At 37.8% G+C, this 25,609-nt stretch overlaps 1 protein-coding gene across 4 annotated transcripts in view; it reads left to right on the top strand.

Moving 5' to 3' along the window:
• syk (spleen tyrosine kinase) overlaps nucleotides 1-23,565 on the top strand; it is a 58,083-nt gene extending 34,518 nt beyond the window's left edge. For 2 of the 4 annotated variants that reach the window (XM_005155539.6, XM_005155538.6), the window contains exons 5-13: nucleotides 178-261; nucleotides 2,532-2,600; nucleotides 8,922-9,000; nucleotides 11,834-11,990; nucleotides 15,223-15,432; nucleotides 16,132-16,321; nucleotides 17,006-17,146; nucleotides 19,062-19,174; nucleotides 20,269-23,565. In XM_005155539.6, the coding sequence (XP_005155596.1) occupies nucleotides 178-261; nucleotides 2,532-2,600; nucleotides 8,922-9,000; nucleotides 11,834-11,990; nucleotides 15,223-15,432; nucleotides 16,132-16,321; nucleotides 17,006-17,146; nucleotides 19,062-19,174; nucleotides 20,269-20,341 (1,116 nt within the window). In that variant the 3' untranslated portion in view covers nucleotides 20,342-23,565. The remainder of the gene's footprint in view (nucleotides 1-177; nucleotides 262-2,531; nucleotides 2,601-8,921; nucleotides 9,001-11,833; nucleotides 11,991-15,222; nucleotides 15,433-16,131; nucleotides 16,322-17,005; nucleotides 17,147-19,061; nucleotides 19,175-20,268) is intronic. The other 2 variants (XM_021479147.3, NM_212843.2) reach the window with 2 other exon arrangements.
• Nucleotides 23,566-25,609: the final 2,044 nt, after the last annotated feature.

Raw genomic sequence — 25,609 nt, 5'->3', positions numbered from 1 at the left:
GATCAGCCAATAGCAGAGAAACATACACGCACACTGATGGTTTTTATACCGTTCGCTGAAAAACAAAAGTTTTCTACAAAATGGCCTTAGCTTACAAAGCGTAACCACAACACTGAAGCGATGGCCTGTGATGGAGGCCAGAGACTGATTTGATGTGAAATGTGTTGTATATTATAGCTGGTAGAACACTATTCTTACAAGCCTGACGGCCTGCTCCGCGTGCTCACCGAGACCTGCCCGAGACCATCACATCATTCTGAGGTACGTACATCCACAACTATCATCAGAAACGCACACTACAGTCAAAATGCGCTTTAAATGCTGTGTTATAAAAAGATAGTTAACAGCAAAGTTTCATTTTTGGATGGACAGCCACATTTGCACTGCTCCAACAGATGCTAATCAATGTGGACAATCTCCACATAATAGTATTTCACTTCTCAGACACTTCAGTCCAGCAGGCGCACAACGTCATTAGATGTTAATATTAGGTTAGATTTCGATTGTGATGTCAGGTGACCAAAATTCAATGTCTAGTCAGCATCTAAGGACATTATTTTGATGTCCAATAATGACGTCAAATGACATTGATATTTCACTGATTTTAGGTTTTGTTAAAAAGTCACCAAAATCAAATGTTAATCTTAAACCAACGTCATATTGATGTCAAACACTGACATTTTTTTCGTTGGGCAAGGCTACCAAACTCCAACGTCTGATAGACGTCAAAGTGGTTACATCCACACAACGTCAAGCTGTAGCATCATTAGACGTTGATTCATTTTAGGTTGGACGTTGGACATTGACATGATGTTGGGTTCCGACGTCAACTTGATTTTCATTTCCAAACAAAATGCAACGTCCCCACAACATGTGGGAACAGCGTCAATCTAACGTCATGTTGACGTCCTGTGCCTGCTGGGATGACTTACAATATCCAACAAAACCAGACTGAGTTCTCTGATCATGTTGGTCAGTGTCTGTCAGTGCAGTGTGCATTAGCCTGAATATGTGATCATGCTTTTAAAGTGAACTGACATGTTTAACTACAAGAAATGACTTTTTTTCATCTACCGATTAATCTCAATGTAAGCTAGCGGGAAAAATTAAAAAGCGGTTCTCAGCTGGTGAGTTGTGACCCAAAACTGTAACAGACAACAGGGACAAACATTGCTAAATGCAACAAAAAAAATCCAATGCAATCTCATAGTTTTACTTAACCTTTTGATTTTGTGGTCAATTTGTATTCATTAGTACAATCGGATTTGTCCGTTTTAGTATGATTAGTTGATTTCACAATAAGGGGTAGGTTTAGGGGTTGGGTTTTTGCGGGCATGCCACCTTTTAAAATGTGTACGTTTTCTAAACATACACCCCATGAATTTGTATGAATTAGCCACTCTTCTGACGACACGAAAAACAGTTGTTTCCTTGTGAAATCACATTTTACACTGAGCTAAATAAATAAATAAAGCCCAAATCTGAGAAAATCTGGATTCATTGAGAACTATTGAGTTTTCCACAAAACCTATTTTAAATCTTCATAGAAACAGTGCATTGGCTCTGAAAAGTTTTTATTTGGATAGTAAATTTAATTATTATTAAATAATATATGGTGTTGTCGTGGCCTAGTGGTTAGTGCGTCGACACATAGCACTGAGGTGCTCGCAGCGACCCGAGTTCAAGTCCCGTCTCGAGGTCCTTTGCTGATCTTTCCCCTGTCTCTGCTCCCCACGCTTTCCTGTCTCTATATCTCCACTGTCCTATCAATAAAGGTGAAAACCCCTAAAAAATAATAATAAAACAATAAAATAAAATAAATAAATAATATATGGTGACACAGTGGGTAGCATGATCTCCTCACAGCAAGAAGGTCGCTGGTTTGAGCCTTGGCTGGGTCAGTTGGCAGTTCTGTGTGAAGTTTGCATGTTCAAACATTCAAGTGGGTTTCCTCCGGGTGCTCCGGTTTCCTCTACAGTCCAAAGACATGTGGTATAGGGGAATTGGGCAGGCTAAAAAAAATTGATTGTAGTGTATGTGTGTGAATGGGAGTGTATGGATGTTTCCCAGTGATGGGTTACAGCTGGAGGGGCATTCGCTGCGTAAAACATATGCTGGATAAGTTGGCGGTTAAACGGACTAAGCCGAAAATAAAATGAGTGAATGAATAAACGTTATATTTAATACTATATCTTATATTTATATTTAATTATTCAACATTTAAAGAAATCTGAGACTGCGTTGGACTTGCCATTCAAAGTTAAATCTGGGTCTTGAATCAAAGCCCGCTGAGAACCACTGACCAATTTAACATTAGGGTTGTTGAATATAAGGTCACACGTATATACACCCAATATACAGTACATTGAATTAGTGCATTAGCAGAGCTGATTGTTAAAGAACTCTATTTTCTGCGCATTTTGCTTTGCTGTTGTAATGTATAACACAACACTAATGGGTCATAGTTAGATTAAATAAGAGGGTAGGATAAAGAAAAATAACCATGTGCTCTTTAAAATTGTGGTTTCTAGCGGGGTGCCACAGGTGGGATTATCTCCAGACTCAAATCATACTCCTTCCCAAAACCTGGCCAAAAAAAGGTGCACTAACACACCCCTCTCTTCCTCTCTATCCCCCACTGGCAGTGGTAGGACACCCGCCTTGCTTGGTTTTTGCTTCTGATTTCGCCTGTGGGATGCCTACCCCCTCTCTGATCTCTTCCTCCATTCACTGCCCTGTACATCACATCCAGTCACATGCACTCTGACATAATTACAGATACAGAGATACAGCTACTCTATAAGTACTTTCTTTTAAAGGTCCCCTGAAAGTTTTTTGGTCTTAATATGTTATTCTTAAAGGGATAGTTCACCTAAAAGTGAAAATTGACTCACTAATAACTCATCCTCAGGTGATTATAATCCTTTGAGTTTCTTTTTTTTCTGTTGGACACAAAATAAGATAGTTTGAAGAACCAGTAAGTGGAACCAGTACTATTTTACAAGAAACTCAAATAAGTGAAGGGTGAGTAAATGATGACAGAATTTAGTGCACTCCAAAACAAATGCAAAATTCAAAACTTGCAGTTTCTCGCTTTCCCCAATATAGATCAACAATTTTTATGATGCCACCTCATACTTTATTATCTCATCAAATCTTCTGACCAATTAGATGCTTTCTAATATCTGCATTCAAGTGTACTGCCAAAAATGCATTAGGAAATGCACTGCATTCTCATTGTATAGGCAACTAGGACATTCAAAATTATGGCTGCAAGCTAAATGGTGCCTTCGGAAATAGGCATCTGATTTCAAATTCTGCTTCACTTCCTGTCTCCTAAGTTCTTTTTACTGATCGAATTTTAAAGGCAGCATAAGTGTCTTATGCCGAGTTCAGACTGCATGATTTTAAAAGTAGTCGTGTCACAGATGTTTTCACACTGCATGACTATCTGGGCTAGCATTTCGTCGCTGCTTTGTTTACACTGCAAGATGGATCGGTGACAGGGACTTTCACATTGCATGACTTTACCATAGGAAGAATCGCCGACAACTTCGTCCAAACTACATCACACAGCCAAAAACACGTAGTATATGTTTTGTTATTAACTACATAATGAGAAAGAAGCCTTTAATGGGGTAGAACATGTACATGTTTGCTCACCTGGGTTTAAAGGGAACTAGCCATTTCTCCTCAACGTTGCTAATAAACTAATTTCTTTCTGTATGAAACTGCAACCAGACACGGTTGCTCCTGAGTCCTGTCAAACCTCCACTAGTTTTTCCTCCATTTCGTGGGTCCAAATAAACCAAAAAAAGAGCGCTGTTAACTTCTCCCCCAGCCTCCCGCTGGTCTGCAGCAGGTATAAACACACACACACACTAGTGAATGCCGCTCTCTCATTGGCTGTAGGCGATGGCTGATGTTATTTTCAGTCAAAACTCAATTCACACGCATGATTTGAATCGCCGACAGCTCCAGATATTTATCACGCCAGATATCGCACAGGCATGGGCGACTCATCGGCGATTCTCTCAGATCGCATCTTTGATAGTTCATACTGTTTGATTGTCACTCACGTGCACGAGCAGCGATTTGCCTGTGACTTCAGGCATTTGTCAGCGATTTCTCAAAATCTGTCGGCGAGCCAAAATCGGGGCTAAAATCACGCAGTCTGAACTAGGCATAACATGGCAGTCAAACTGTGTAACCAACGTAATTACCAATAACTTGCATGTTGCACAATATAATTCTTGGATTAACACTGCATTCATTCACGTTGGTCTGCTGAAATAATTAGCAACTTAATCCTGAAGGCAAATCTCTTCCAAAAAAAATTGTGGGTGTTCGAGTGGTTGCTGTTATGTTGCAACCCAAGCTCATTCTGAAAACGTAGCCCCGGGGACGTTTCTGGAGACCGTAATTTACGTGGCCGGAGGTACGTATGGCTGCATTTAGTTTTTTCAAGCGAACGCTATGGGGCGCTTTGACGCTAATCCTCTTCGCGCTCGCCGGCTGACGGCTCACCTCCTCCGTGTGGAGGGCTTTCCAGCCGCAACCAGTTCGTCCGATTAGCTCGTAGTGTTATGTCGGTGGAGTGGAGACCCGGAGAAGGAGCCGGCCGCGGCTACGACCGGGTTGAGTCCAGGGAAGAGCGGTTCCTGAAATCAGGTGAGACAAAAAACAGAATGCAAAAAGAAAGGAGTTTAAACGGGGCGAGAATGGGGTGAAATCTGAAAATGCAGTCAAAATCGTACGAGGGCTTTTCTTTTTCTGGACGGCTTTTGTAAATAGTCGCTTGGGTTTATGGAAGGAGGAGGAGGAGGGTGGCTTGGTCAGCCGATTGGCTGGCCACCCAGTCAATCGTTCAGTCATTCAGTCAGTCAATCAGTCAGTCGAACAGACGGTCCCTTGAAAGCAGCATCCGTTGGCTTTTTACGCGAGAACACCACGGGTGCGAACAGTGTGGGGGCGTTCAAGACGCGAAAAAGTGTTCATAGCGACCTCTCACGGATTCGCGAAAACTGCACAAATGCGTACCTCCCGGGACTTATTTCGTGGTCTCCAGAAACGTCCGTGGGGCTACGTTTCCAGATTGAGCCTGGGTTGGTTATGTGACTTGCATTTGAATGGCGGAGGTGGGAATTATTTTAAAACAAAGAGGTCAGACGAGAAAGACTGGGTCTTTTGGTATTGATGGGGTTATTACTGCTTTACTAGACATCTTTCACTAGAGCAGCCACATTGACCATTTTTTCCCGATACAAAACTACACAAGTTACACATTTTGTTTATTGTATAGTCTTTGACTTTAGCTTAATGTATTTGTCTGAGCTGTGATAGAAACAAAAATGTAGAGCTGGGACAGTAACGAAACCATATTGGCTAGTTTTTAAATGGGGGGAGGGGCTACTTTAACATCCCACCCAGCTTTCGGATTAAAATTACTTTGTGCATCAAACAAATCTGCATTTCAAGGCACTTCAGGGGACCTTTAAAGAAGTTAAGAGTTCAGTTAAAAGAATGGTTGCCATTTACAGTACACTTTCACAGTACACTTGCCATTTTCAGACAGTTTTATACATTTTCACCTTGATTGCCTATCCACCTTATTTTTAATGTCACTATCACACAGGCATTTTAACCTTGATGACCCCATTGTCAGTCACTTTCATTTGATTTAGCTGATCATAAACAGCAATCTGTTTATTCAGATTATTAGGAGCCAAGCACTAAAGATACAGAAGCACCCATTGCATTCCAACCCCAAATCAGGAAAGGTTGACACAAATAAAAAAGAAAGAAGTGATTTCTAAATTTATCTTAACGTGTATTTGATTACAGACAATACATCAGCACTTTATTTAATGTGTTCCTCATGATTTAGCTTTTTTAATTAAAGAATTTGGTTTTTGCAACACATTTAAAAAAAAAGTTGGACCAGTAAAGTAAAAATTAATACCACCAGTAAAAATTTACCACTTTGTAATGTTTCCATTCCTTTTCACAACACCTAAAAGATGTTAAGGGACGGAAGACACCAACTGGGATGTAATTTTGTCCCATTTTTTCTGCAAACAAGTCTTATAGTGGGCAACAGTTTGGGGTTTTGTTGTCACAATTTATGCTTCAAAATGACCACACACTCTCTATTAAGGACAGGTCAGGACTGCAGGCAGGCCAGTCAAGTACCTGCATCCGTATCCTCCACATCCAGGACTGTGTAATTTGTGCAAAATGTGTTTTGTTATTATCTTGTTAAAATATGCATGGGCGTCCATGGAAAAGAAGGCAGCATATTGTGCTCCAAAAACTCTCTGTACTTAATAGTGCCTTCACAGAAGTGCAAGTTACCTTTGCCAAAGGCACTGAAACAACCCATACCATTACAGACCCTGGCTTTTGGAGTTTTGATCCTTTTCTTCTTTGGTCAAAAACACACAATGTCCATTTCTCCCCCGAAATACTAATTCATCTGACCACAGTACACTTTCCACTGTGGGATGGTTCATCATACATGCCTTAGAGCTCAGAGAGATTGACAGTGCTTCTGGACACTGTTAACATAGGGCTTCATTTTGGCACAGTACAGTTATAACTGCCATTCGTGGATGTATCTATGTACTGTGGTACCTGACAAAGATTTGCCAAAGTAGTCCTGAGTCCATGTGGCGATTAACGTTCTTGGATGCTGCTTTTGTAGCAAATCATGATTACAGTCACCTGTTGACATCACCTGTTTCAAATCAAATCATCATTTAACCAAATTTATCTGATTACTAGCCCTAAATTGCTCCTGTCCCAACTTTTTTGGAATGTCCTGCAGGTCTGAATGACAGGAAAGGATGTGTATTTACAAATGAAATGAAGTTTACAAGACAAAACATGAAATATTTTGTGTTCATATTGTCAGCATTGAAATACAAGACAAAGTAAATCATTGGAAATCACTACTTTCTTTTTTTATTTGCGTTTTCCATTCAGTACCGAACTTCTCTGATTTGCGGTTGTAGTATGTGTCCTTAATGTTTGTGTTGAAGTATTCATATATACTGGTCATCTTTTTCTGTTGTCTAATATAATTTGGCACACAGAGAGAGATTAAGCCTGTAACTTAATCCCTTTATTTGCAACAACTCTCCAAATTCGGACTGTGTAATGCTTATAAATCTTTGAACTATATGGACTTGAAACAAAATCTTAACACACTGTTAATTTTAAACACAATGTAATATTAAAGGAACACATAAAATAGGCACATTTTACAACTCCACTAGAGTTAAACAGTTAAGATTTACCATTTATAAATTCATTCAGCTGATCTCTGGGTCTGGCGGGAGCACTTTTATCATAGATCTTAGACCTTTATGTGAGTCACAGTTCCCATGTATTTATTTTTTATTCATTTTATGGTAACTGGTTGTAATAGTAAATAGTTTACATGTCCCTTAAAAAATAAGGTGGATACATGATTTAAGTCAAGGTACATTATTTTAACTTGCGTCTATTTTTCTTTTTCTTCAATGAAACAATATACATATACAGTTGAAGTCAGAAATATGAGCCCCCCTGAATTAGTACTAAACTGATTTATTTTATCTTTGCCATGATGACAGTAAATAATACTTACTAGATATTTTCAAGACACTACTATACAGCTTAAAGTGACATTTAAAGGTTTAACTAGGTTGATTAAGTTAACTAAGCATGTTAGGGTAATTAGACAAGTCGGTGTAGAATGATGGATTGTTCTGTGGACTATGGAGAAAAAACAAATTGCTTAAAGGGGCTAATAATTGACCCCAAAAAAAAAAAAAAACGCTTTTCTAGCCGAAATAAATCAAATAAAACTTTCTCCAGTAGAAAAAAATATTATTAGACATACTGTAAAAATTTCCCTGCTCTGTTAAACATCATTTGAGAAATATTTAAAAAAGCAAGCAAAATTCAAAGGGGGGCTAATAATTCTGACTTAAACTGTATGTTACTTCAGCATTAATATTTGTTTACAGATGGGTGTTTTTTATTTTACCACAATCATATACCAGCTAGTCCAGTTTTAAGATGTTTTTCTTTTCTCCAGCAAGGATGTAAAAGAAATCATAACCTTTATTCTACAACATTAAAACCAAAACGGTGAAATAAAAATAAAACCCTCATCTGTAAGGTTGGTTATCATATTGACTCAAGATTGAGACTGCATTAGTCAGGATAATTTTAAGTCATTTTAAACCTTGCCTTTATATGCAAAACCAGTCGATAAACTGGGGTCAATTTTGTTCTTGTGTGTGTTTTACATTTAAATTGACAGAAGTGACAGTAACATTGTTGATATATGCTTTTATAAATCAAATGTTCACATCTGTCGACTGCTTTTTTCCAACTGCATAAAATCAGGGTTTGGAAAAAGGCAATGGCTGGATCATTGTCTAAAGATATGGCAATCATTTATGATTATATTAGATATCTGTTGATTTTTCAGCTTCTAAATGGTGCCCCAATCATACATGCATATTTCCATTTTCCTTCTCCATCACTCCTATTTAATGGTACCAATGACATAATTATCAATCTGCAAGAGATCTCTTTTCTTATTTTATCCATTTATACACTACATTTTGGCTTTTTGACCCTTTGGAAGAAGGTTCTCCTCTTCTTCATGGACACTGACCACATCATGTAAAACGCTGTATCAATGAGTTTTCATTTACATAACATTGACTCATCTTAGTAAATGTAATTTTGCATTTTTACAGTTCTGATTCAAGGTGCCATGAAGAACACAGGAACGTTTGGTTTGACCCTGTCCTTCTTTCCCATTGATGCATGCAGGCATTTCAGATTACCTGCCTGTGTCCTTTCAGCTTTTGCTACGTGGACCTGTGTGTTTTCACATATATAATTATGTTCTTTGCTTGTAGGGTTCTGCTGAAAACCCTTATAAAATCACACCTAACGGCAAAGACGACTATTCCAAGCAGGGTAATTTCTTGGATTCAGGTTGGTGTGCTTCAACCCTCAAACTAGCCGTCAAAGTTTGAACACATCACTCAATTTATTTTAGTGATATTTAGTGATCTTTAGATACACTGGCACACCTAAAGACACCGTTTAGGTGTGTTTTTGTGTTTTGTCCTCAAACCAATGAGTTTCTTGACACCCCAAGATTCCTTATCAAACTACATGGGGTAATAGTAGATGTTCCCAATTGGATTACGAAATTCTGTTGAATGTTTGGAGTTGCAGAGAAGACGAGAAGTTCAGTTTTTGCCAAATTAAGCTGTAGGTGATATTCCAAACTGAGATATTCTCCAGACAGTGTAAAATCCTTGCAGCTACCTACAGTATGGGTCATCAGGATGAAATGAAAGATGGAGCTGTGAAGTCAAATGGCCTTTTGGCTCCCAGCGATGTGGTGTACAAAGAAAATAGAAGAAGATCTAGAACAGATCCAACATAGGCTTATTCTGAAAAGCGTAGCCCTATATAGATTTGTGGAGATTGTAAATTATGTAACCAGAAGTATGTATGGCTGCCCTTTGTCTTTAAAACGAAAGCTACAGAGTGATATGACCAGCTGACCTCTTACCTTTGTATGGATGGCTTTCCCGCTGTTACCAGTTTGCTCATTGGCTCACTGCGTATATCGACGGACACAAGAGAGAAGTTGACCATGAAAACGGGGTTTGAGTCTGGTGAAGAACAGTTCAAGAAAGCGAGGAAAACAAAAGCAAAAAAGAATGTAAAAAACAGAGTGAGAATGTGGTAAAATTGGAAAATGCAGTAAAAATCAGACAGTTTTTCCTTTTCTGGATTGCTTTTGAAAACACTATCAGTTGTGTATAAGGAAGTGGGTGGACGCTGGTCAACCGGGGGTTTTGAAAACACTATTGGTTGGGTTAAGGGATGGAGGAGGTTAGGTCAGTCAATCACTCAGGGCGTACTCACACTGTACAGTTGCTTTGAACCCCCACTCCCATCTCCCCTGAAGGCCCGCACTCACATCGCATTTAGGCCTGAGCACGCTTACGTCATCGATGGTGGGCTGTTCAGTTTAAGAAGCCCTCTTGCTTAAAACAGGGAGATTGCTTTATATCGTTGTATTGTTTTAGTCGTTTAGACACGTAGTCAAATATTTCGCCGAACAGATCAGCCAACTTTGATGCTTATAAACAATTACAAAGTCCTTGTGCTGCAGGAATTAGAAGGTTTGCTGAAGGTGCAGCTGTGGTGCAGTGAGGGGTTTGTCTTTAATAAACTACGACAGTTTGCGTTCATTGAACAGTAAGAATGATTAATAAACACATATGAAACATGTCTTAAAAGTCACGTCTCATCTTCAGTTTCGGGTTCAGTTGCTATTTACACACACTACTGAGCCCAAGTGAACCACGGTCTGGCACACCTCTTCCAACCGGGCCAGGGCTGGCCAAGCGAACCATGCCTAAGCCCAATTCAGAGCACTCACACTTCTCAAACGGACCGGGAAATGAGCCTGGGCACAGTTCGGATAGCATAGTGTAAGTACACCCTCAGTCAGCCAGTCAGTCAGTCAGTCGATTTACCAAAGGGGAGCAGGTGTGAAAATCACTCACGAGAGTAATACGGGACCTCAAAAGGCAGAGCAGAACAGATCCATGAGGTACCCCAGTGACCAACTGATTAGCTTTAGAAACTTCTTCTTTTCAGGCAACTCTAAATGATCTGCTGGTGAGGTAAGACTCCAACAAGCAGAGCGGGGTTCCAGTGTTCCCATTGAGGAAAGGCAAGACAGTAGAATGTGATGATTCACCATATCAAAAGCAGCAGACAGGTCCAGTAAAAGCAGAGTGCAGGGCTTAAGTGACCAAAAGTAGTGCAGTCTCAGTGAAATGTCCACATTTGAAGACTGATTGGACTGCATCCAGCAGGTTTTTGTGTGGTAAACATTCAGAAATTTGGTTGAAGACAACTCTTTCCGGTGTTTCAGCAATACATAGAAAGTGATTCTGTAATTTTCCAGTTTTGGGCCTGCTTAAAAGTAGTCGGGAACGTGCCAGTGTAGAATGAAGTGTTAATGATGTCTATTAGGTCTGGCACTATGGCCGGGGAAACATCCTGCAGGATGTGTGAGGGAATTGGGTCCATGGGGAAAGTTGCGAAATGCGCAGAGAGGATAACTTTAGATATTTCTTCCTAAGTGAGGAGGGAGAAGGGAGAGTGAATTTTCTTCAGAGGGTGTTGTTTGGTGGAAATTTTAGATAAATGTGGTGTGAAATAAACTGCTAATTTGAGGCCAAATCATCAGCTAACAAGGAGGTGGTGGAGGAGGACAGAGCAGGGTATTAAGTGTCCTGAATGGTTTTCGGGGGTCTAAAGTGCTGTTAATTCTGTTACTGTAGTATAGGGTTTTGGCCGAATGGATTTGGGAGGCGAATGATGCCAGCTGGACTATGGTCAGCGGGGGATTTGATTTGCACCATTCTTGCTCTGTTGTCTTGAGTGCTGTTCAATGTTCTCTCAGAACAGTCAGGGATTACAGGGAAAAGAGAACATTGACCTGGTGGCAAGAGGACAGATCTCATCTAGGCAGGATTTTAAAGAGGAACAGAAAGTTTAACATTATTAAGTGACAACTGGGTGTGTGAAGGTAATCTCATTTTTGCTAAATTTTCACCATGTCCACATATTTTCTAACAAGTGCTGAACTTTAATCATACTTCAATTTCTATAGTTTTGATAAAATTAAATTTGAATATGAGTGTTCAAACTATTGACTGCTAGGTTAAACCTGACTGTGGTGTAATTATTTCTTTCTGTCTTCTTAATTATTGTTGTGTTGTCTTCATACCAGCTATGCCAATGGACACACAGGTGTATGAAAGTCCATATGCAGATCCCGATGAGCTGCGATCGACTAAAGTGAACCGCAGTGATCTGACTCTGGAAGATGGAGAACTAGGCTCAGGGAACTTTGGCACTGTCCTGAGAGGTGTTTACCAGATGAAAAAGTGAGTCAACCAAGTTTATGTAGAACATCATTTCAGGCGGATTTTTGTCATTAATAAGAATATCAAGGGACAGATTTAAAGAGCCCCTATTATCTATTAAAATGGTCATATTTTGGATATGGTCTCCAACAACAGGCTGTTATGCATGCAAGGTCAAAAAACACTTTCATTGTCTTATAATCTGCATTTATTTTTATCTAATTATCCCAGCGACTCGCAAATGATTCGTTCAGCGATTCATTTGTTCCCAAACCCCTCCTTAGCGTGAAGCTTATCTGTGCTGATTGGACCAATGACAGTCTGTTGCGATTGGTCGACAGCTTTCAGCGCGAGACAGAGTGAAATGCCCACCACAGCTTATCAACAATATGGAAGTAGTCAGAGTGCAGAGTGTATGTGTGAGCATACCTTCCAAAACTCCTGTTTTTCCAGGAGTCTCCCGTACTACAAGCGATTACAAGTAACAAAACACAATTAAATACATAATTTGCAAGCTAGAGAAAACAAAGAGGCTACCATTTTAATCACACTTACTTACACTTGTGAAATGGAGAAGGAAACTGGTGAACTGTGTACTGATAAAGTTCCTGTCAAGCTCTGGCAAAGTCCCACACATCAGTAGTCTTTTCTAGGGATGTAACAGTATCCGAATTTCATGGTACGGTAATACCTCGGTATGAATGTCACGGTACTGTATTTATTGAATCATTTACAGGAAAAAACAAAACTTATGAAAATACTCCAAAAAGTGCCAAAAGTGTCAATGACATACAAATTAGCCATCTATCTGTAAGCTTTGAAACAGGAACTTCAATTTTAATAACAAAAAATTATTAAACCATGTAAAAAAATAAAGTTTTAATTTAGTTTTGTTGAAAACTCATCACATTCAACATTTAATCACTCACTCACTTAGATAGAGATGGGCTTTAAGGAAAATTATCATATAAATATAATCTGGTAAAAGCTGGTATCTCTGGGCATTTACAATGTCCCCTGCAACAGAAAAAAACCCTCTCATTTGGGACTGAGGTTTCTGGGACAGAGAGATATGACTTGGCCCAGGTTGACAGCAGTGGGTAACGTTGTGCATTGTCTTTCCCCCATTTGAGAGGACAAGCCATGAGTGAGATAGAGGTCTCATGTCTGTATCAATCTGAACAGTGTGCTGTGTCACACCCTCCGTCCTGCCCTTCAGTAGGCGCGCGACAACACCGCTCTTGAGTATGCGCGCTCCACCCCCCCTCCCCGCTTTACAGTACGCGCGCGACAACACAGCTGATCAGAACGCGCGCAACAACACCGCTATTCAGTACGCGCGCGACAACACAGCTGATCAGAACGCGCGCGACAACACCACTATTCAGTACGCGTGCGGCGACAACACCCGCTTCAGGTTCGATCATTTCCAGCTCTTTTTGATGCCCGCTTCTAGCAGCACACTCCATTTCCGCATTACTGGATCTGTAGCGACAACAGACCGCAAGGGATGATGGCAAAGCCTGGGCTGATGGGAATTATAGTTTCTGCTACCTCCCGTTCGCTTCATTCGCCTGAGCAAATTTTCTCAGAAGACCTATAGTTTTACCGAGTCATGCGACTACGGTAATATAAAAAAAATTAATATTGCGGTATGACGGTATTTACAATACCGTTACATCCCTAGTCTTTTCTGATCCTTCCTTTAACAAACGGCTGATGAATCCCCCATTGTAAGCATCAGAAAAAGGACCTCAACCAATGGTTTGGGGAAAGAAAATAACACTAACTTTCCCTCACACTACCAATAATATCCAGCTGAGCACAGCGCTTTCATTATTTGATTCAATCGGGATCTGCTACAGTGTTTGTCTTCCTCTCTTTCATGCTACAGTGTTTGTGGGCGGGGCTGGTTTTAATTTTCCGGGGTTTGCACGTGCAACAATTGGGCGGGGCTTAAGTTTCCTACAGACATCACGCCAAAACAGCTAAAGACATGTTATCAAGAAGATTCATTTGAAGCACTATGAGTCAACTCTTTTGTAGATGAATCAATAGTTTTAAACACGGCGCACTTTCAGATTTAAGTCTGAGCTGAATATTTCACTTCACTTAGAGCTGTGTTACACACTACATGGAAGGCCATTTTCAAAAACCCATAATAGGGGCTCTTTAAAAACAAACAAAACAAATTTGAGCGACAGCACAACTTTAGAACAGTGCCGATGGCATGGTCGTTGCTAAAAAGTCCTTAGCCTAACCTGTCAACCCTAGAATCACCCCTGGCTGATGGGTGTAAAAATATCTGCTGATGATTTACAGAAAATGCACAGATTAAAGAACAAACAGTAGCATCTTATTTATATATTGACAAATGCAAAAAGCACAGAACAAATTAGCATTGTGGCAAATAAGCCGATGCTCATAAAATGCGGATGATCTACCATGATCAGGCATAGTGCAACGACATATTTGCATAAATTGCAGTCTGTTTCAATATGTTTTAAACATGTAATAAATCATTTACAAAACAAATATTTTTGAAACCCTTCAGCTGAACTCTGGCGGGAGCAATTTTAGCTTAGCTTAGCATAGATCATGGACTTTTTCTTTGACAATTAGCATCTCAGAATCTTTAAAAAGAGTTTTAAACACTTTCCTATTTAAAGCTTGACTCCTCTGTAGTTACATCGTGTACTGTAAAACTGACCAAAAATGAAAGCCCCTTGCTGGGTAACTACACACTGTTGAAAATGCTGGGTTCCACACAATCAATTTAACTGAGTTTTTATAAATTTAAGTGGATTGAACATAAAATGTGTCAAAAAAACTCTCAATAATTGTGTTGTTTCAGCTCATTTTTTAAAAATTGTTTAAACAAACAGCAAAATCTATAGCAAAAGCAGTAGGTAATTACATTGTGCCCGCTGCAGCCATGGTACAGCAGTAAAGTTACTTGATTATTACGCCAGAACAAGATTATAGTTCCTGGACATATCAGCCTATAAAATAGCAACGTTTCATTTTCGGTTGGTCTACACAATGTAACCAGAGAAGAGTCAAGCTTTAATTTTCTTTTTTGGATTTTTTGAGTGAGATGCTAATGGTCTAATCTATGCTAAGCTAAGTTCAAAGTGCCACTGCCTGACTAAAAAAATTGGCTTAATGGGTTCTAAATGTTTTTATTTTCAAAAATTAACTGAGTGTTTCTTTCAGACACATTTTAAGAGTGTATGTGGTTTGTTTACTTCAGAACACAGAAGGTTGTTGCTGTTAAGATCCTAAAGAATGATGACGATAATGCAGCAGTAAAGGACGAGATGTTGCGGGAGGCGAACGTCATGCAGCAGCTGGATAATCCATACATAGTCCGCATGATTGGGATCTGTGAAGCGGAAAACCTTATGCTGGTTATGGAGCTCGCTGAACTGGGGCCGCTTCACAAGTTTCTGCAGAAGAACAAGTACGTCATGCTACAAATATGTAATGAGACTTGAGATACTGTGCTGTTATGAATATGGTGATGGCTAAAGATCTTTTTTAAAGACTTACAGTTAATTTACTCAACCTCAGGTCATCCAAGATGTAGCTGACTTTTTTTCTTCAGTAGCACGTTATAGATTTCTTAACTAAATTTGTGATTCTTGGCGATTTGTAAAAAAGCAGTTAATGGTTAATGTCTTTTTAGATTATTATATATATATATATAGTTTATTTTAGAATTATTAGCTCCCTGTTTCTAGACATAATAGTTTTAGTAACTCATTTCTAATAACAGATTTGTTTTATCTTTAAAATTATGACAGTAAACAATAGTTGACTAGATATTTTTCAAGTCACTTCTTTATAGCTTAAAGTGACATTTAAAGGCTTAACTTGGTTAATTAGGTTAACTAGGCAGGTTAGGTATATTAGGCAAGTTAATGATGGTTTGTTTTGTAGACGATCGAAAAAATGGAAGATTATTTTGCTTGTTTTAAGGAAAAATGCTTCTTGATTTAAGAATTTTTAGGTATATAGACTAGAAACAAGACAAAAAATCTAAGTGAGAAAAGCATTTTTTGCAGTGTGTGTAACTCTCAATACATTTAATTAGCTGGCCTATATAACAGCATTTTACATTGTAATGTTTTCGCTTTTTTGTTTATGCTTGTGTTTTCAGGCACATCACTGTGAAGAACCTCACAGAGCTGGTTCATCAGGTGTCAATGGGCATGAAATATCTGGAAGAGCACAACTTTGTTCACAGAGATCTTGCAGCCAGGAATGTGCTTTTAGTCACTCAGCATTATGCAAAAATCAGCGACTTTGGCCTCTCTAAAGCCCTGACAGAGGATGAGAACTATTACAAGGTACAATATGTTTTTTTTTTTTTTAAAGTTTCCCTTCATTAATTTAAAGAATAATGGATTCTTTGCAATACTTTCAACCCCTGGGTTTAGTATTCACGTCAAAACCAATGTTTGGTTTTGTTTATTTTTTCACAAATTCTGGTTTAAATACCTACAACAATAATGTATTTTCATGTACATTTTAGATTGGGAATGTGATGGTTCCATGAAGAACCTTTAAACATCTATGGAACCTTTCTACTCCATTTTTAAGCATTTTTAAGAACTGCTCACTTAAATGTACTTTGGGTAAACACAACATGGGTCTTCTATAGCAGGGGTTCCCAAACTTTTTAGCCAAGGACCCCCAAAATAACAATTCCAGATATTTGCGACCCCCACTATTCTCAAATGTGGTTATAAACATACACATATTGCACACAACGTGTACATACACCAATAGGAACTATATAAACATGAGCATATTGGCAACACAAAAAAGTGCAGCAGTCTAACAACCATATAATTTTTTCAATCATTATAATTTTGTTTAGGAGATTTTGATTTGGAGATCATCCTCCGTGTTTAGTCGTGGCCTTTTATTTTAATGTACGGCACTACTCACTGATGTAATGTGCAAAGTGATGGTTTATTTATAGTGTACGAGAGTGAAAACCTAACCACTCTTTGTTTACTCCTGTTCAGGCCAAAGGTCATGGTAAATGGCCGTTGAAATGGTACGCACCCGAGTGCATGAACTACTTGAAATTTTCTTCAAAGAGTGACGTGTGGAGCTTTGGAGTCCTGATGTGGGAGGCTTTTTCATACGGACAGAAACCATACAAGGTGAGTAGAATCTGTGTGTTATGTTGACCAGTGCTGCAGGGATCCTTTCAAACATTTTTGACCGACATATTTTGTATCAGATCAGTTGATGTGTATAGATTATGAGTATGTTTCAGAAGGAGGAAACATATTAAGGGCCCCTCATTTCTGTTATGTATTATGTAACATCGTTTTGTCAAATATTGACTAATATATTTATATTGTAGAATATACAGTTGAAGTCAGAATTATTAGCCCCCCTTTGAACTTTTTTTCTTTTTAAAATAATTTTCAAATGATGTTTAACAGAGCAAGGAAATTTTCACAATATGTCTGATAATATTTTTCTTCTGGAGAAAGTCTTATTTGTTTTATTTTGGTACGAATAAAATCAGTTTTTAATTTTTTTAAACCCTTTTAAAGGTAAAAAATTATTAGCCCCTTTAAGCTATATTTTTTTGACAGTCTACAGAACAAACGACCGTTACACAATAATTACTCTAACCTGCCTAGTTAACCTAATTAACCTAGTTAAGCCTTTAAATATCACTTTAAGCTGTGCATAAGTAAATATTATTTACTTTCATCATGGCAAAGATAAAATAAATCAGTTATTAGAAATTAGTTTAGGAAAACTTATTCGATACAATGAGTAAAAATGTAGCAAAATACTTATTGCACAAAAAGTATTATTTCAAAATAAAAGATTGATACTGCTGTATTTCATGTACTGTGATTACTATATAGTAAGGAATGTGGCCCTAATGGGGTTGATATTTATTTAGAAATTTTATATAATATACAGTATATATTATATCTGAAATTTTAATCCATCTATTATCAAGCATGATTTTATAAGTGTTAATAGTAGTGAATTTACAATCACCGGGCACTTTAGGTACACCAGCCCAACTGCTCGTTAACACAAGTTCATAATCAGCCAATCACATGGCAGTAACTCAATGCATTTAGGCATGTAGACACAGTCAAGACAATTTGCTTCAGTTCAAACCAAGCATCAAAATGGGGAATAAAGATGACTTTTGGTTTGAGATGATAGAAAGGCAACAGTAACTCAAATAACCACTTGTTTCAACCGAGGTATGCAAAAGTGCATCTCTGAACGCACAAACCATCAGACCTTGAGGCAGATGGGCTACAACAGCAGAAGACTACACCGGGTGCCACTACTGTCAGCTAAACACAGGAAACTTAGGCTGCAATGGGCACAGGGTCACCAAAATAGGACAATAGAGGATTGGAGAAACGTTGCCTGGTCTGATAAGTCTCGATTTCTGCTGCAACATTTGGATGGTAGGGTCAGAATTTGGCATCAACAACTTGAAAGCATGGATCCATCCTGCCTGGTATCAACAGTTCAGGCTGGTGGCGGTGGTGTAATGGTGTGGGGGATATTTTCTTGGTACACTTTGGGCCTATTAGTACCAATTGAGCATCGTGTCAATGCCACAGCCTACCTGAGTACTGTTGCTGACCATGTCCATCCCTTTAAGACCACAGTGTACACATCTTATGATGGCAGCAGGATATGATTTCCAGCAGAAATAAGTCATAAAGCGTAAATCATCTCAGACCAGTTTCTTAAACATGACAGTGAGTTCACTGAACTCAAATAGCCTCCACAGTCACCAGATCACAATCCAGTAGAGGACTTTGGGATGTGGTGGAATGGGAGATTCGCATCATAGATGTGCTGCCGACACATCTGCAGCAACTGCGTGATGCTATCATGTCAATATGGACCAAAATATTCTCAGGAATATTTCCAGTGCCTTGCTGAATCTATGCCATGAAGACAGTTCTGAGGGCAAAAAAGGGTCCAGTCTGGTACTAGTAACGTGTACCTAATAAAGTGGCCGGCGAGTGTATAATAGCAAAGATGCTCATGTTGGTTTATTCATCTTATCTTTTGTAGGGCATGAAGGGAAATGAAGTCATCCAAATGATTGAGAACGGACAGCGGATGTCCGCACCGCCCGACTGCCCACCTGAGATGTACGACCTCATGAAGAAATGCTGGACATACAAGTAAGTCAACGTTTACTAGAAAAACCATGGGTTAATACCATTCTGAACATCACTTTTAATTTTGAGGGAAGCAACATTTTACAGTTATAATTCAGTAGCAGTGTTAGCATCATTGCTTTTACTGGGTTATTAAACAGGATAGGGCGACGTAGGTAGGTAGTGCTGTCGCCTCACAGCAAGAAGGTCGCTGGGTTGCTGGTTCGATCCTCGGCTCAGTTGGCGTTTCTGTGTGGAGTTTGCATGTTCTCCCTGTATTTGCATGGGTTTCCTCCGGGTGCTCTGGTTTCCACCACAGTCCAAAGACATGCTGTACAGGTGAATTGGGTAGGCTAAATTGTCCATAGTGTATGAGTGTGTGTGTGAACGTGTGTGTGTGTGGATGTTTCCCAGAGATGGGTTGCGGCTGGAAGGGCATCTTCGCTGCGTAAAAATGTGCTGGATAAGTTGACGGTTCATTCCGCTGTGGCGACCCCGGATTAATAAAGGGACTAAGCCGACAAGAAAACGAATGAATGAATGAAAACAGGATAAGCAAGGCTTTAGCATTATCACACTGTAAATCAATGCCAAAAAACAGTGTGAAACAATTTCATGCTAAATCATGCCATATTGGAAAAAAAAGGGTGGAATAAGGAATTGTAAGATATAAACTTAAAATTTTAAAGACAAAGGGATTTACAAATTCAAAAATCCAATATATAATTTCACAATCACATAAATAAAATAAAGAATTTACTTAATGATTACGTAATTATTGCAAGGACAGGATTTAAATACATTTAAAAAAGCAAAAATTGCAAAAACAAAAGTAAAAATTGTTAAATTAAAGTTGTATGGTACACTCAAAATGATCAGAATTGCAAAGTAAAAAAAAATTCTATACATTTTTAAATTGGTAATACTAAACGTGTATGAATCTTCTTGATTGAACCTCAATTTAATTGTTAACCATTGGCAAAATATGATCAAACTGAAACAAGTGTAAACAACCATACAGTGTAATTGTAAAGATGCTTCTTTTAATCAGCATTTATTTGAAACTCTGTTACAAAAAAATTTGGAATAATTAACGTTTGTCTGTTTCATTTCTGCAGGCCAGATGAGAGACCTGGATTTTCTGTAGTCGAACCCAGACTGCGGCATTACTATTACGACATTTCTCAGTGATTATGCAACCCAGAACATAGAGTATGCAAATTATATATCACCATATTTGAAAACAATCATCTTTGCATAAGGTGGTATAAGCGGTACTGCCGTCCTTTAATTCCACATTGGTGCCAATTTTAATTATATCATTGACTAAAAATTCATCTTACGACATGTGAAGCAATAACTTGTATCATAGTATTTGTACTTCCAAGATGGTTTTGTTAAATGTATGAAGTGGATTAATAAGCAAAACATGCTAGTTAAATGGTGGATTTATTGATTGAAAGAGCATGTTTAAAAAGAACATGAGTGTGAGTATGTATTATTAATAATTGAGATGTCACAGCAACCAGTTGAGAGCTCGATTAATATGCATTTTTCTCATTAATTTCCTTCCATTTTTGTTTTGTACTAATTTTTCATTATGTATTTGACAAATGTGTTTTTCATTAGTTGAAACATTCATAAGGTTAAACAGTCATTCATTCAGTGGAAACACTTTACAATAAGGTTCCATTAGTTAATGTATTTAGTAACATGAACAAACAATGAGCAGTATAGTTATTACAGTATTGATTTATATTTGTTAATGAACGTACAGTTCATCGTTAGTACTTGTCAACTTACAGTGCAATGACGAATGTTGGTAGATGGCTTTCTGGATTACTTTATTCTGATTGGTCAATTATGAGATTCCAATATATTTTATTCACAGAAAACAACTGCTGAAACTAATAACACAGGCTCATCTGGGTACTTTTGAATAATCTTGACCCTTAGTGAATCTAATATTTATAATAAATTCTTATAATATGGCGCCACCTTGTGGCTGAAAACTAAGCAGGTTGTAGTCGCTTTCAGCTGTTTGTTTACAAATTTTTTAAATTCAATTTCTTTATTGTAAATATGTACAAACTTAGTACAAGAGAATAGATCTCACAACAATTATGAATAAAATAAAAATAAATTAAATAAAATGAGAAAAATTATCTTAGTTAAACAATCAAAGTAAAAACATATCAGGGGTGATAAATAAATAGGTAAGAAAATAATAATAATAATAATAATAATAATAATAATAATAATAATAATAAACTTTTATTTAATCAAGTGAAATGTACATAATGCTTTATATGTTTTTTTTTAGCTTTTCTGTTTCTAATCTTACATATGTAGTACCATATTGTTTAATTTTCTTTATAAAATGTTCACAATTTGGATTTTCCAAGTAATATTATTAGTAGTATAAGAAAAAAAGCTTGTACTTTTTGAATCAATCCCATCTTGTACTAAAGCAAACATGAGATCAAATAATCCAATTTGTATTAGTGTACCAAATTTTCTTGAAATAGTTAGAAACATCAATCCAAAAATAATCTTGAGTATACACATAAAAAAAGATGAGCAACAGATTCCTTAACAATACCATAAAAATCACAAGAGTTCTCTGTATCCACTTTAAATCATTCAAATAACTCTCTTACAGGATAAATTCTGTGTAATATTTTAAAAGATACAGTTTGTTGACAACCCAGCGAACACCTTGATGTCAAAACAACATCAAAAACACGTCAAAAAACGCAAATCAATTTAGTTTCAAAACAAAACCATGTCCATTGGACATACAAACATTAATAATAAAGGAAATATCTGAAACTTAAATTCCAAACTCCTATGAAATTTCCACTGCATTTCATATCCCTACAACGCATGTAAATTTCCTTGATGTCTAATTGATATGACAGAAAACACGTCCAAAATCGATTAAAGGACAGTTCTGTGGGCTAATCAAGCTTTAACGTGTTTTGATGCCAGTGTTAGATGTGAATTTGTTGTCTATTAGACATCAAGTTAGTTACCCAGGAAGAAAAGAATTCTGGCCCAGATTCTGTCACAGCAGGCATCCATCCGGCACTGGCATACAGCATGTGGGCTAAACATAATAGTATCTGGATGCAGCCTTTATGCTGCAAGCTGAGATTGCATCACTCAGCGATGCAATCTCAGACACAATGCACTCAATGGAGTGAGTGATGTCACTGTGATAGGTAGGGTTAGGGGTGGGTTAGTGAGTGCATTAAAAAGCATTGGATGCAGCTCAGATTGCACTGCACCAGGTCTTCATGCATAGCTCTCTCCCTGGTTTGGCTGAGGTGGCACACAATACTTGGGCCAGATGTAAATTGTAGTATTTGGCCCAGATATTAATAATTGATATGTGTGCCATTCACATTTAAAATACATGTTTATTATGTTCAAATACAGAAAAAAAGGCTACCAATCAAGTAAAAAGCACACCCACAGCACGCCTAAAGAGCAGTGCTTCATGGGTTTATCAATTACATTGCATTGTCATGACACACCAACATATATGGCCCAGTTCAGGCTCAGTTATTTATTAACTTGGCCCAGATATAGTCTATGTTTGGCCCTTTTCTGGAAGACCGGCTTGGTCCAATCATGTACTGTAATTCACTACGGCATGTGGGCCAAGCAAAAGCTGATTGTGTGGGCCAGAGATATTTTGCTACGTGGGTAGCTAGCATCAAATCGATTAGCATGTTTGATGTTGTTTTTATATCAAGGTGCCCGCTGAGAATTCTTATTGCAAGCTTTTTAAAAGAGCTAGTAAACTACTACAGCTCAGATCAATATTTTTTGTCATCTGAAAGTTTAAGTCTGTGCCAAGTATCCATGTAATAAGCAGAAAAATGTACATAAAGCCAGTTGTTTTCACAGAATAAAGCACTTTAGTCTAATACAGAAGTGCTCTGTTTGGACAACATTAGCCTATATAGGCTATGCCTTATTTACCAAGTACAACTTTCGATTTATTAATGCATTATTTAATACTGAATTATGATTAAAAATGCTGTACATGTATTGTTTGTTCCTAGTTAGTGTTAGTAAATACATTAACTGATTCATTTATTATAAAATATTATCCATGTTGTAAAGTGTGACCCATTCTGCTCATGCGCAGTGTTTACTTCACACCACCACAAGCAATATGAGCATATACTGTACATTTTGCATGTCATCGGTGACTTCTTTTGTCCTCTTCATGAATTGTCAGCTTGATCCAGTCACTTCGGACTTTTTGCAAAAGCTTGAAAACCGACCAGCATGGCACGATCCTGCTCTTCCTCAGTCTGATGATATTGATAAATGATACTGAGCACATGTATGAATGCAATGTGACTGATGCTTTAAAAATAAATGACCAATTTTTAACAAAACGCTGTTTGACTTTCTTGGCTTTGGCATGTCTTAAATTCACAATGGAATAAAGTTGTACTTATTTGTTGTTCTTAAACATGAGTTAAAATATATTTGATTAACACTAAAATATATTCAGACACCAATCTATTTTTGGTAACACTTTACAATAACAGTACATGAATAATGATGTGTTAATATTTAAACTAAACATTATAACTTTATTATGAACTGATGCGTTAATGCATGCACTAATAATGAACTAACTTTACCGCATAAAGGGTAAAATTACCTCATTACTTAATGCTTAATTTTACCACCATAAACTCATGATATGTTATTTATATCATGACTTTACTTAAAGGGGCAAGTCATCATTAACCCTTTCTTAACTACTCATCAACACCTAAGCACGTCTGTCTATTGCGTTTACACTAAATAACAGTAAAGTGTTTTGTCAACATAAACAGTTTACACACAGGAGTCCATGAGTAGTTAACGGTGATGTGCTCCTCCAAATAAAGTCATGACATAATTATACATTAACAGCTCATGAGTTGGTTACATTTATAGTTTTATGCAAAGGTTTGGCCTCCCTTGACAATTTTCATAATTGCAAGCCATAGCCTGCTGGCCTTTCAGATCAACTATTTCATTTGGATATATTTTATACCCTAGGGAAAAAGTAACATTTCAGTTCTGATACAAAATTTGTTTAATTAAGAGATGCAATGCAATTTAAGTCTTAACAAAATCAGACAGGTGCAAAAATTTGGGCACCCCAACAGAATAATGACATCTAATATCTTTTGCACAGCCACCTTTAGCTGAAATAGCAGCCTGTAAATGCTTCTTATAGTCAGGGATAAGTCCCCAAATTCTTGCTGAGGGCATTTTCTTGCAAATTGAACTAACAAAAAAAAAAGGTTAAAAAGGTAAAATTACCTTATTACTTAATGGTTAATTTTACCATCATAAACTCATGATATGTTAATGTATATTTATATCATGACTTTACTTAGAGGGGCAAGTCATCATTAACCCATTCTTAACTACTCATGAACACCTTAAGCACGTCCGTCTATTGCGTTTACACTAAATAACAGTGAATAATGACAGAATAATGACATCTACTATCTTTTGCACAGCCACTTTTAGCTGAAATAACAGCCTGTAAATGCTTCGTATAGTCAGGGATAAGTCCCCAAATTCCTGCTGAAGGCAGTTTGGACCATTTCTTGCAAAATTTCTCCAGTTCAGTCAGGTTTGATGGGTGCCTTTTTCAAACCAATCTATAAATTTTGTGATGATGTTCACGTTTGAGGGCTAGGATGTCCATTCTAGATTATTGTATCATATCTGGGCATAAATTCCTTGGTAGATCTGGAACTGCTTTGGATCATTGTTCTGCTGAAACATCCAACTCTGCCGTAACTTCAGCCTCTTGACTGATTCCTGAACATTGTTCTTCTGAATCTGCTGATACTGGATGGAATCCATGCAACCTTCAACACTGACAAGGTTTCCAGTACATGTGCTTGCCACACATTCACACAGCATGATGGACCAGACCTCTACCATAATTAACAGTAGGGAGCACGTTCTTCTCCTGGAATGCTGTGTTCTTTTTCTGCCATGCAAAGCGTTCATGGTTGTGGCATCTGTCCACAGTATATTTTTCCAAAATGATTCAGGCTTGTCCAAATGAGCCTTTGCATACCTCAAACGACTCTTCTTGTTGGCAGATTCTAGAAAAGGTTTCTTCTGCATCACCTTTCATTGACCTGGTCTTTGAGTGAGCTATAGAACCATGTACAATGATATTATAGCAGCAAGATGTTCCTGGAGCTCCTATAATTCATGTTGGTGACATATCTTGAGATTTCCATGTTGCTACTTTCAGGTTCACAATAAGAAGAAGCACAACTAGCAATCAGCTATCTTAAATATCCTTTTTCATGATTGCTTGCACCTTTGTTAGGATTGTTAAGTTTCATTAAGTCCCTCAAATCAATTATTGTTTTGTTGTAACCAAGTGACTACAGGTTTTTAAATCCACACTAA

This window comes from Danio rerio, chromosome 10 (genome assembly GCF_049306965.1).
Source record: "Danio rerio strain Tuebingen ecotype United States chromosome 10, GRCz12tu, whole genome shotgun sequence".
NCBI lineage: Eukaryota > Metazoa > Chordata > Actinopteri > Cypriniformes > Danionidae > Danio > Danio rerio.
This window is presented reverse-complemented; position numbering and strand designations above follow the sequence as displayed.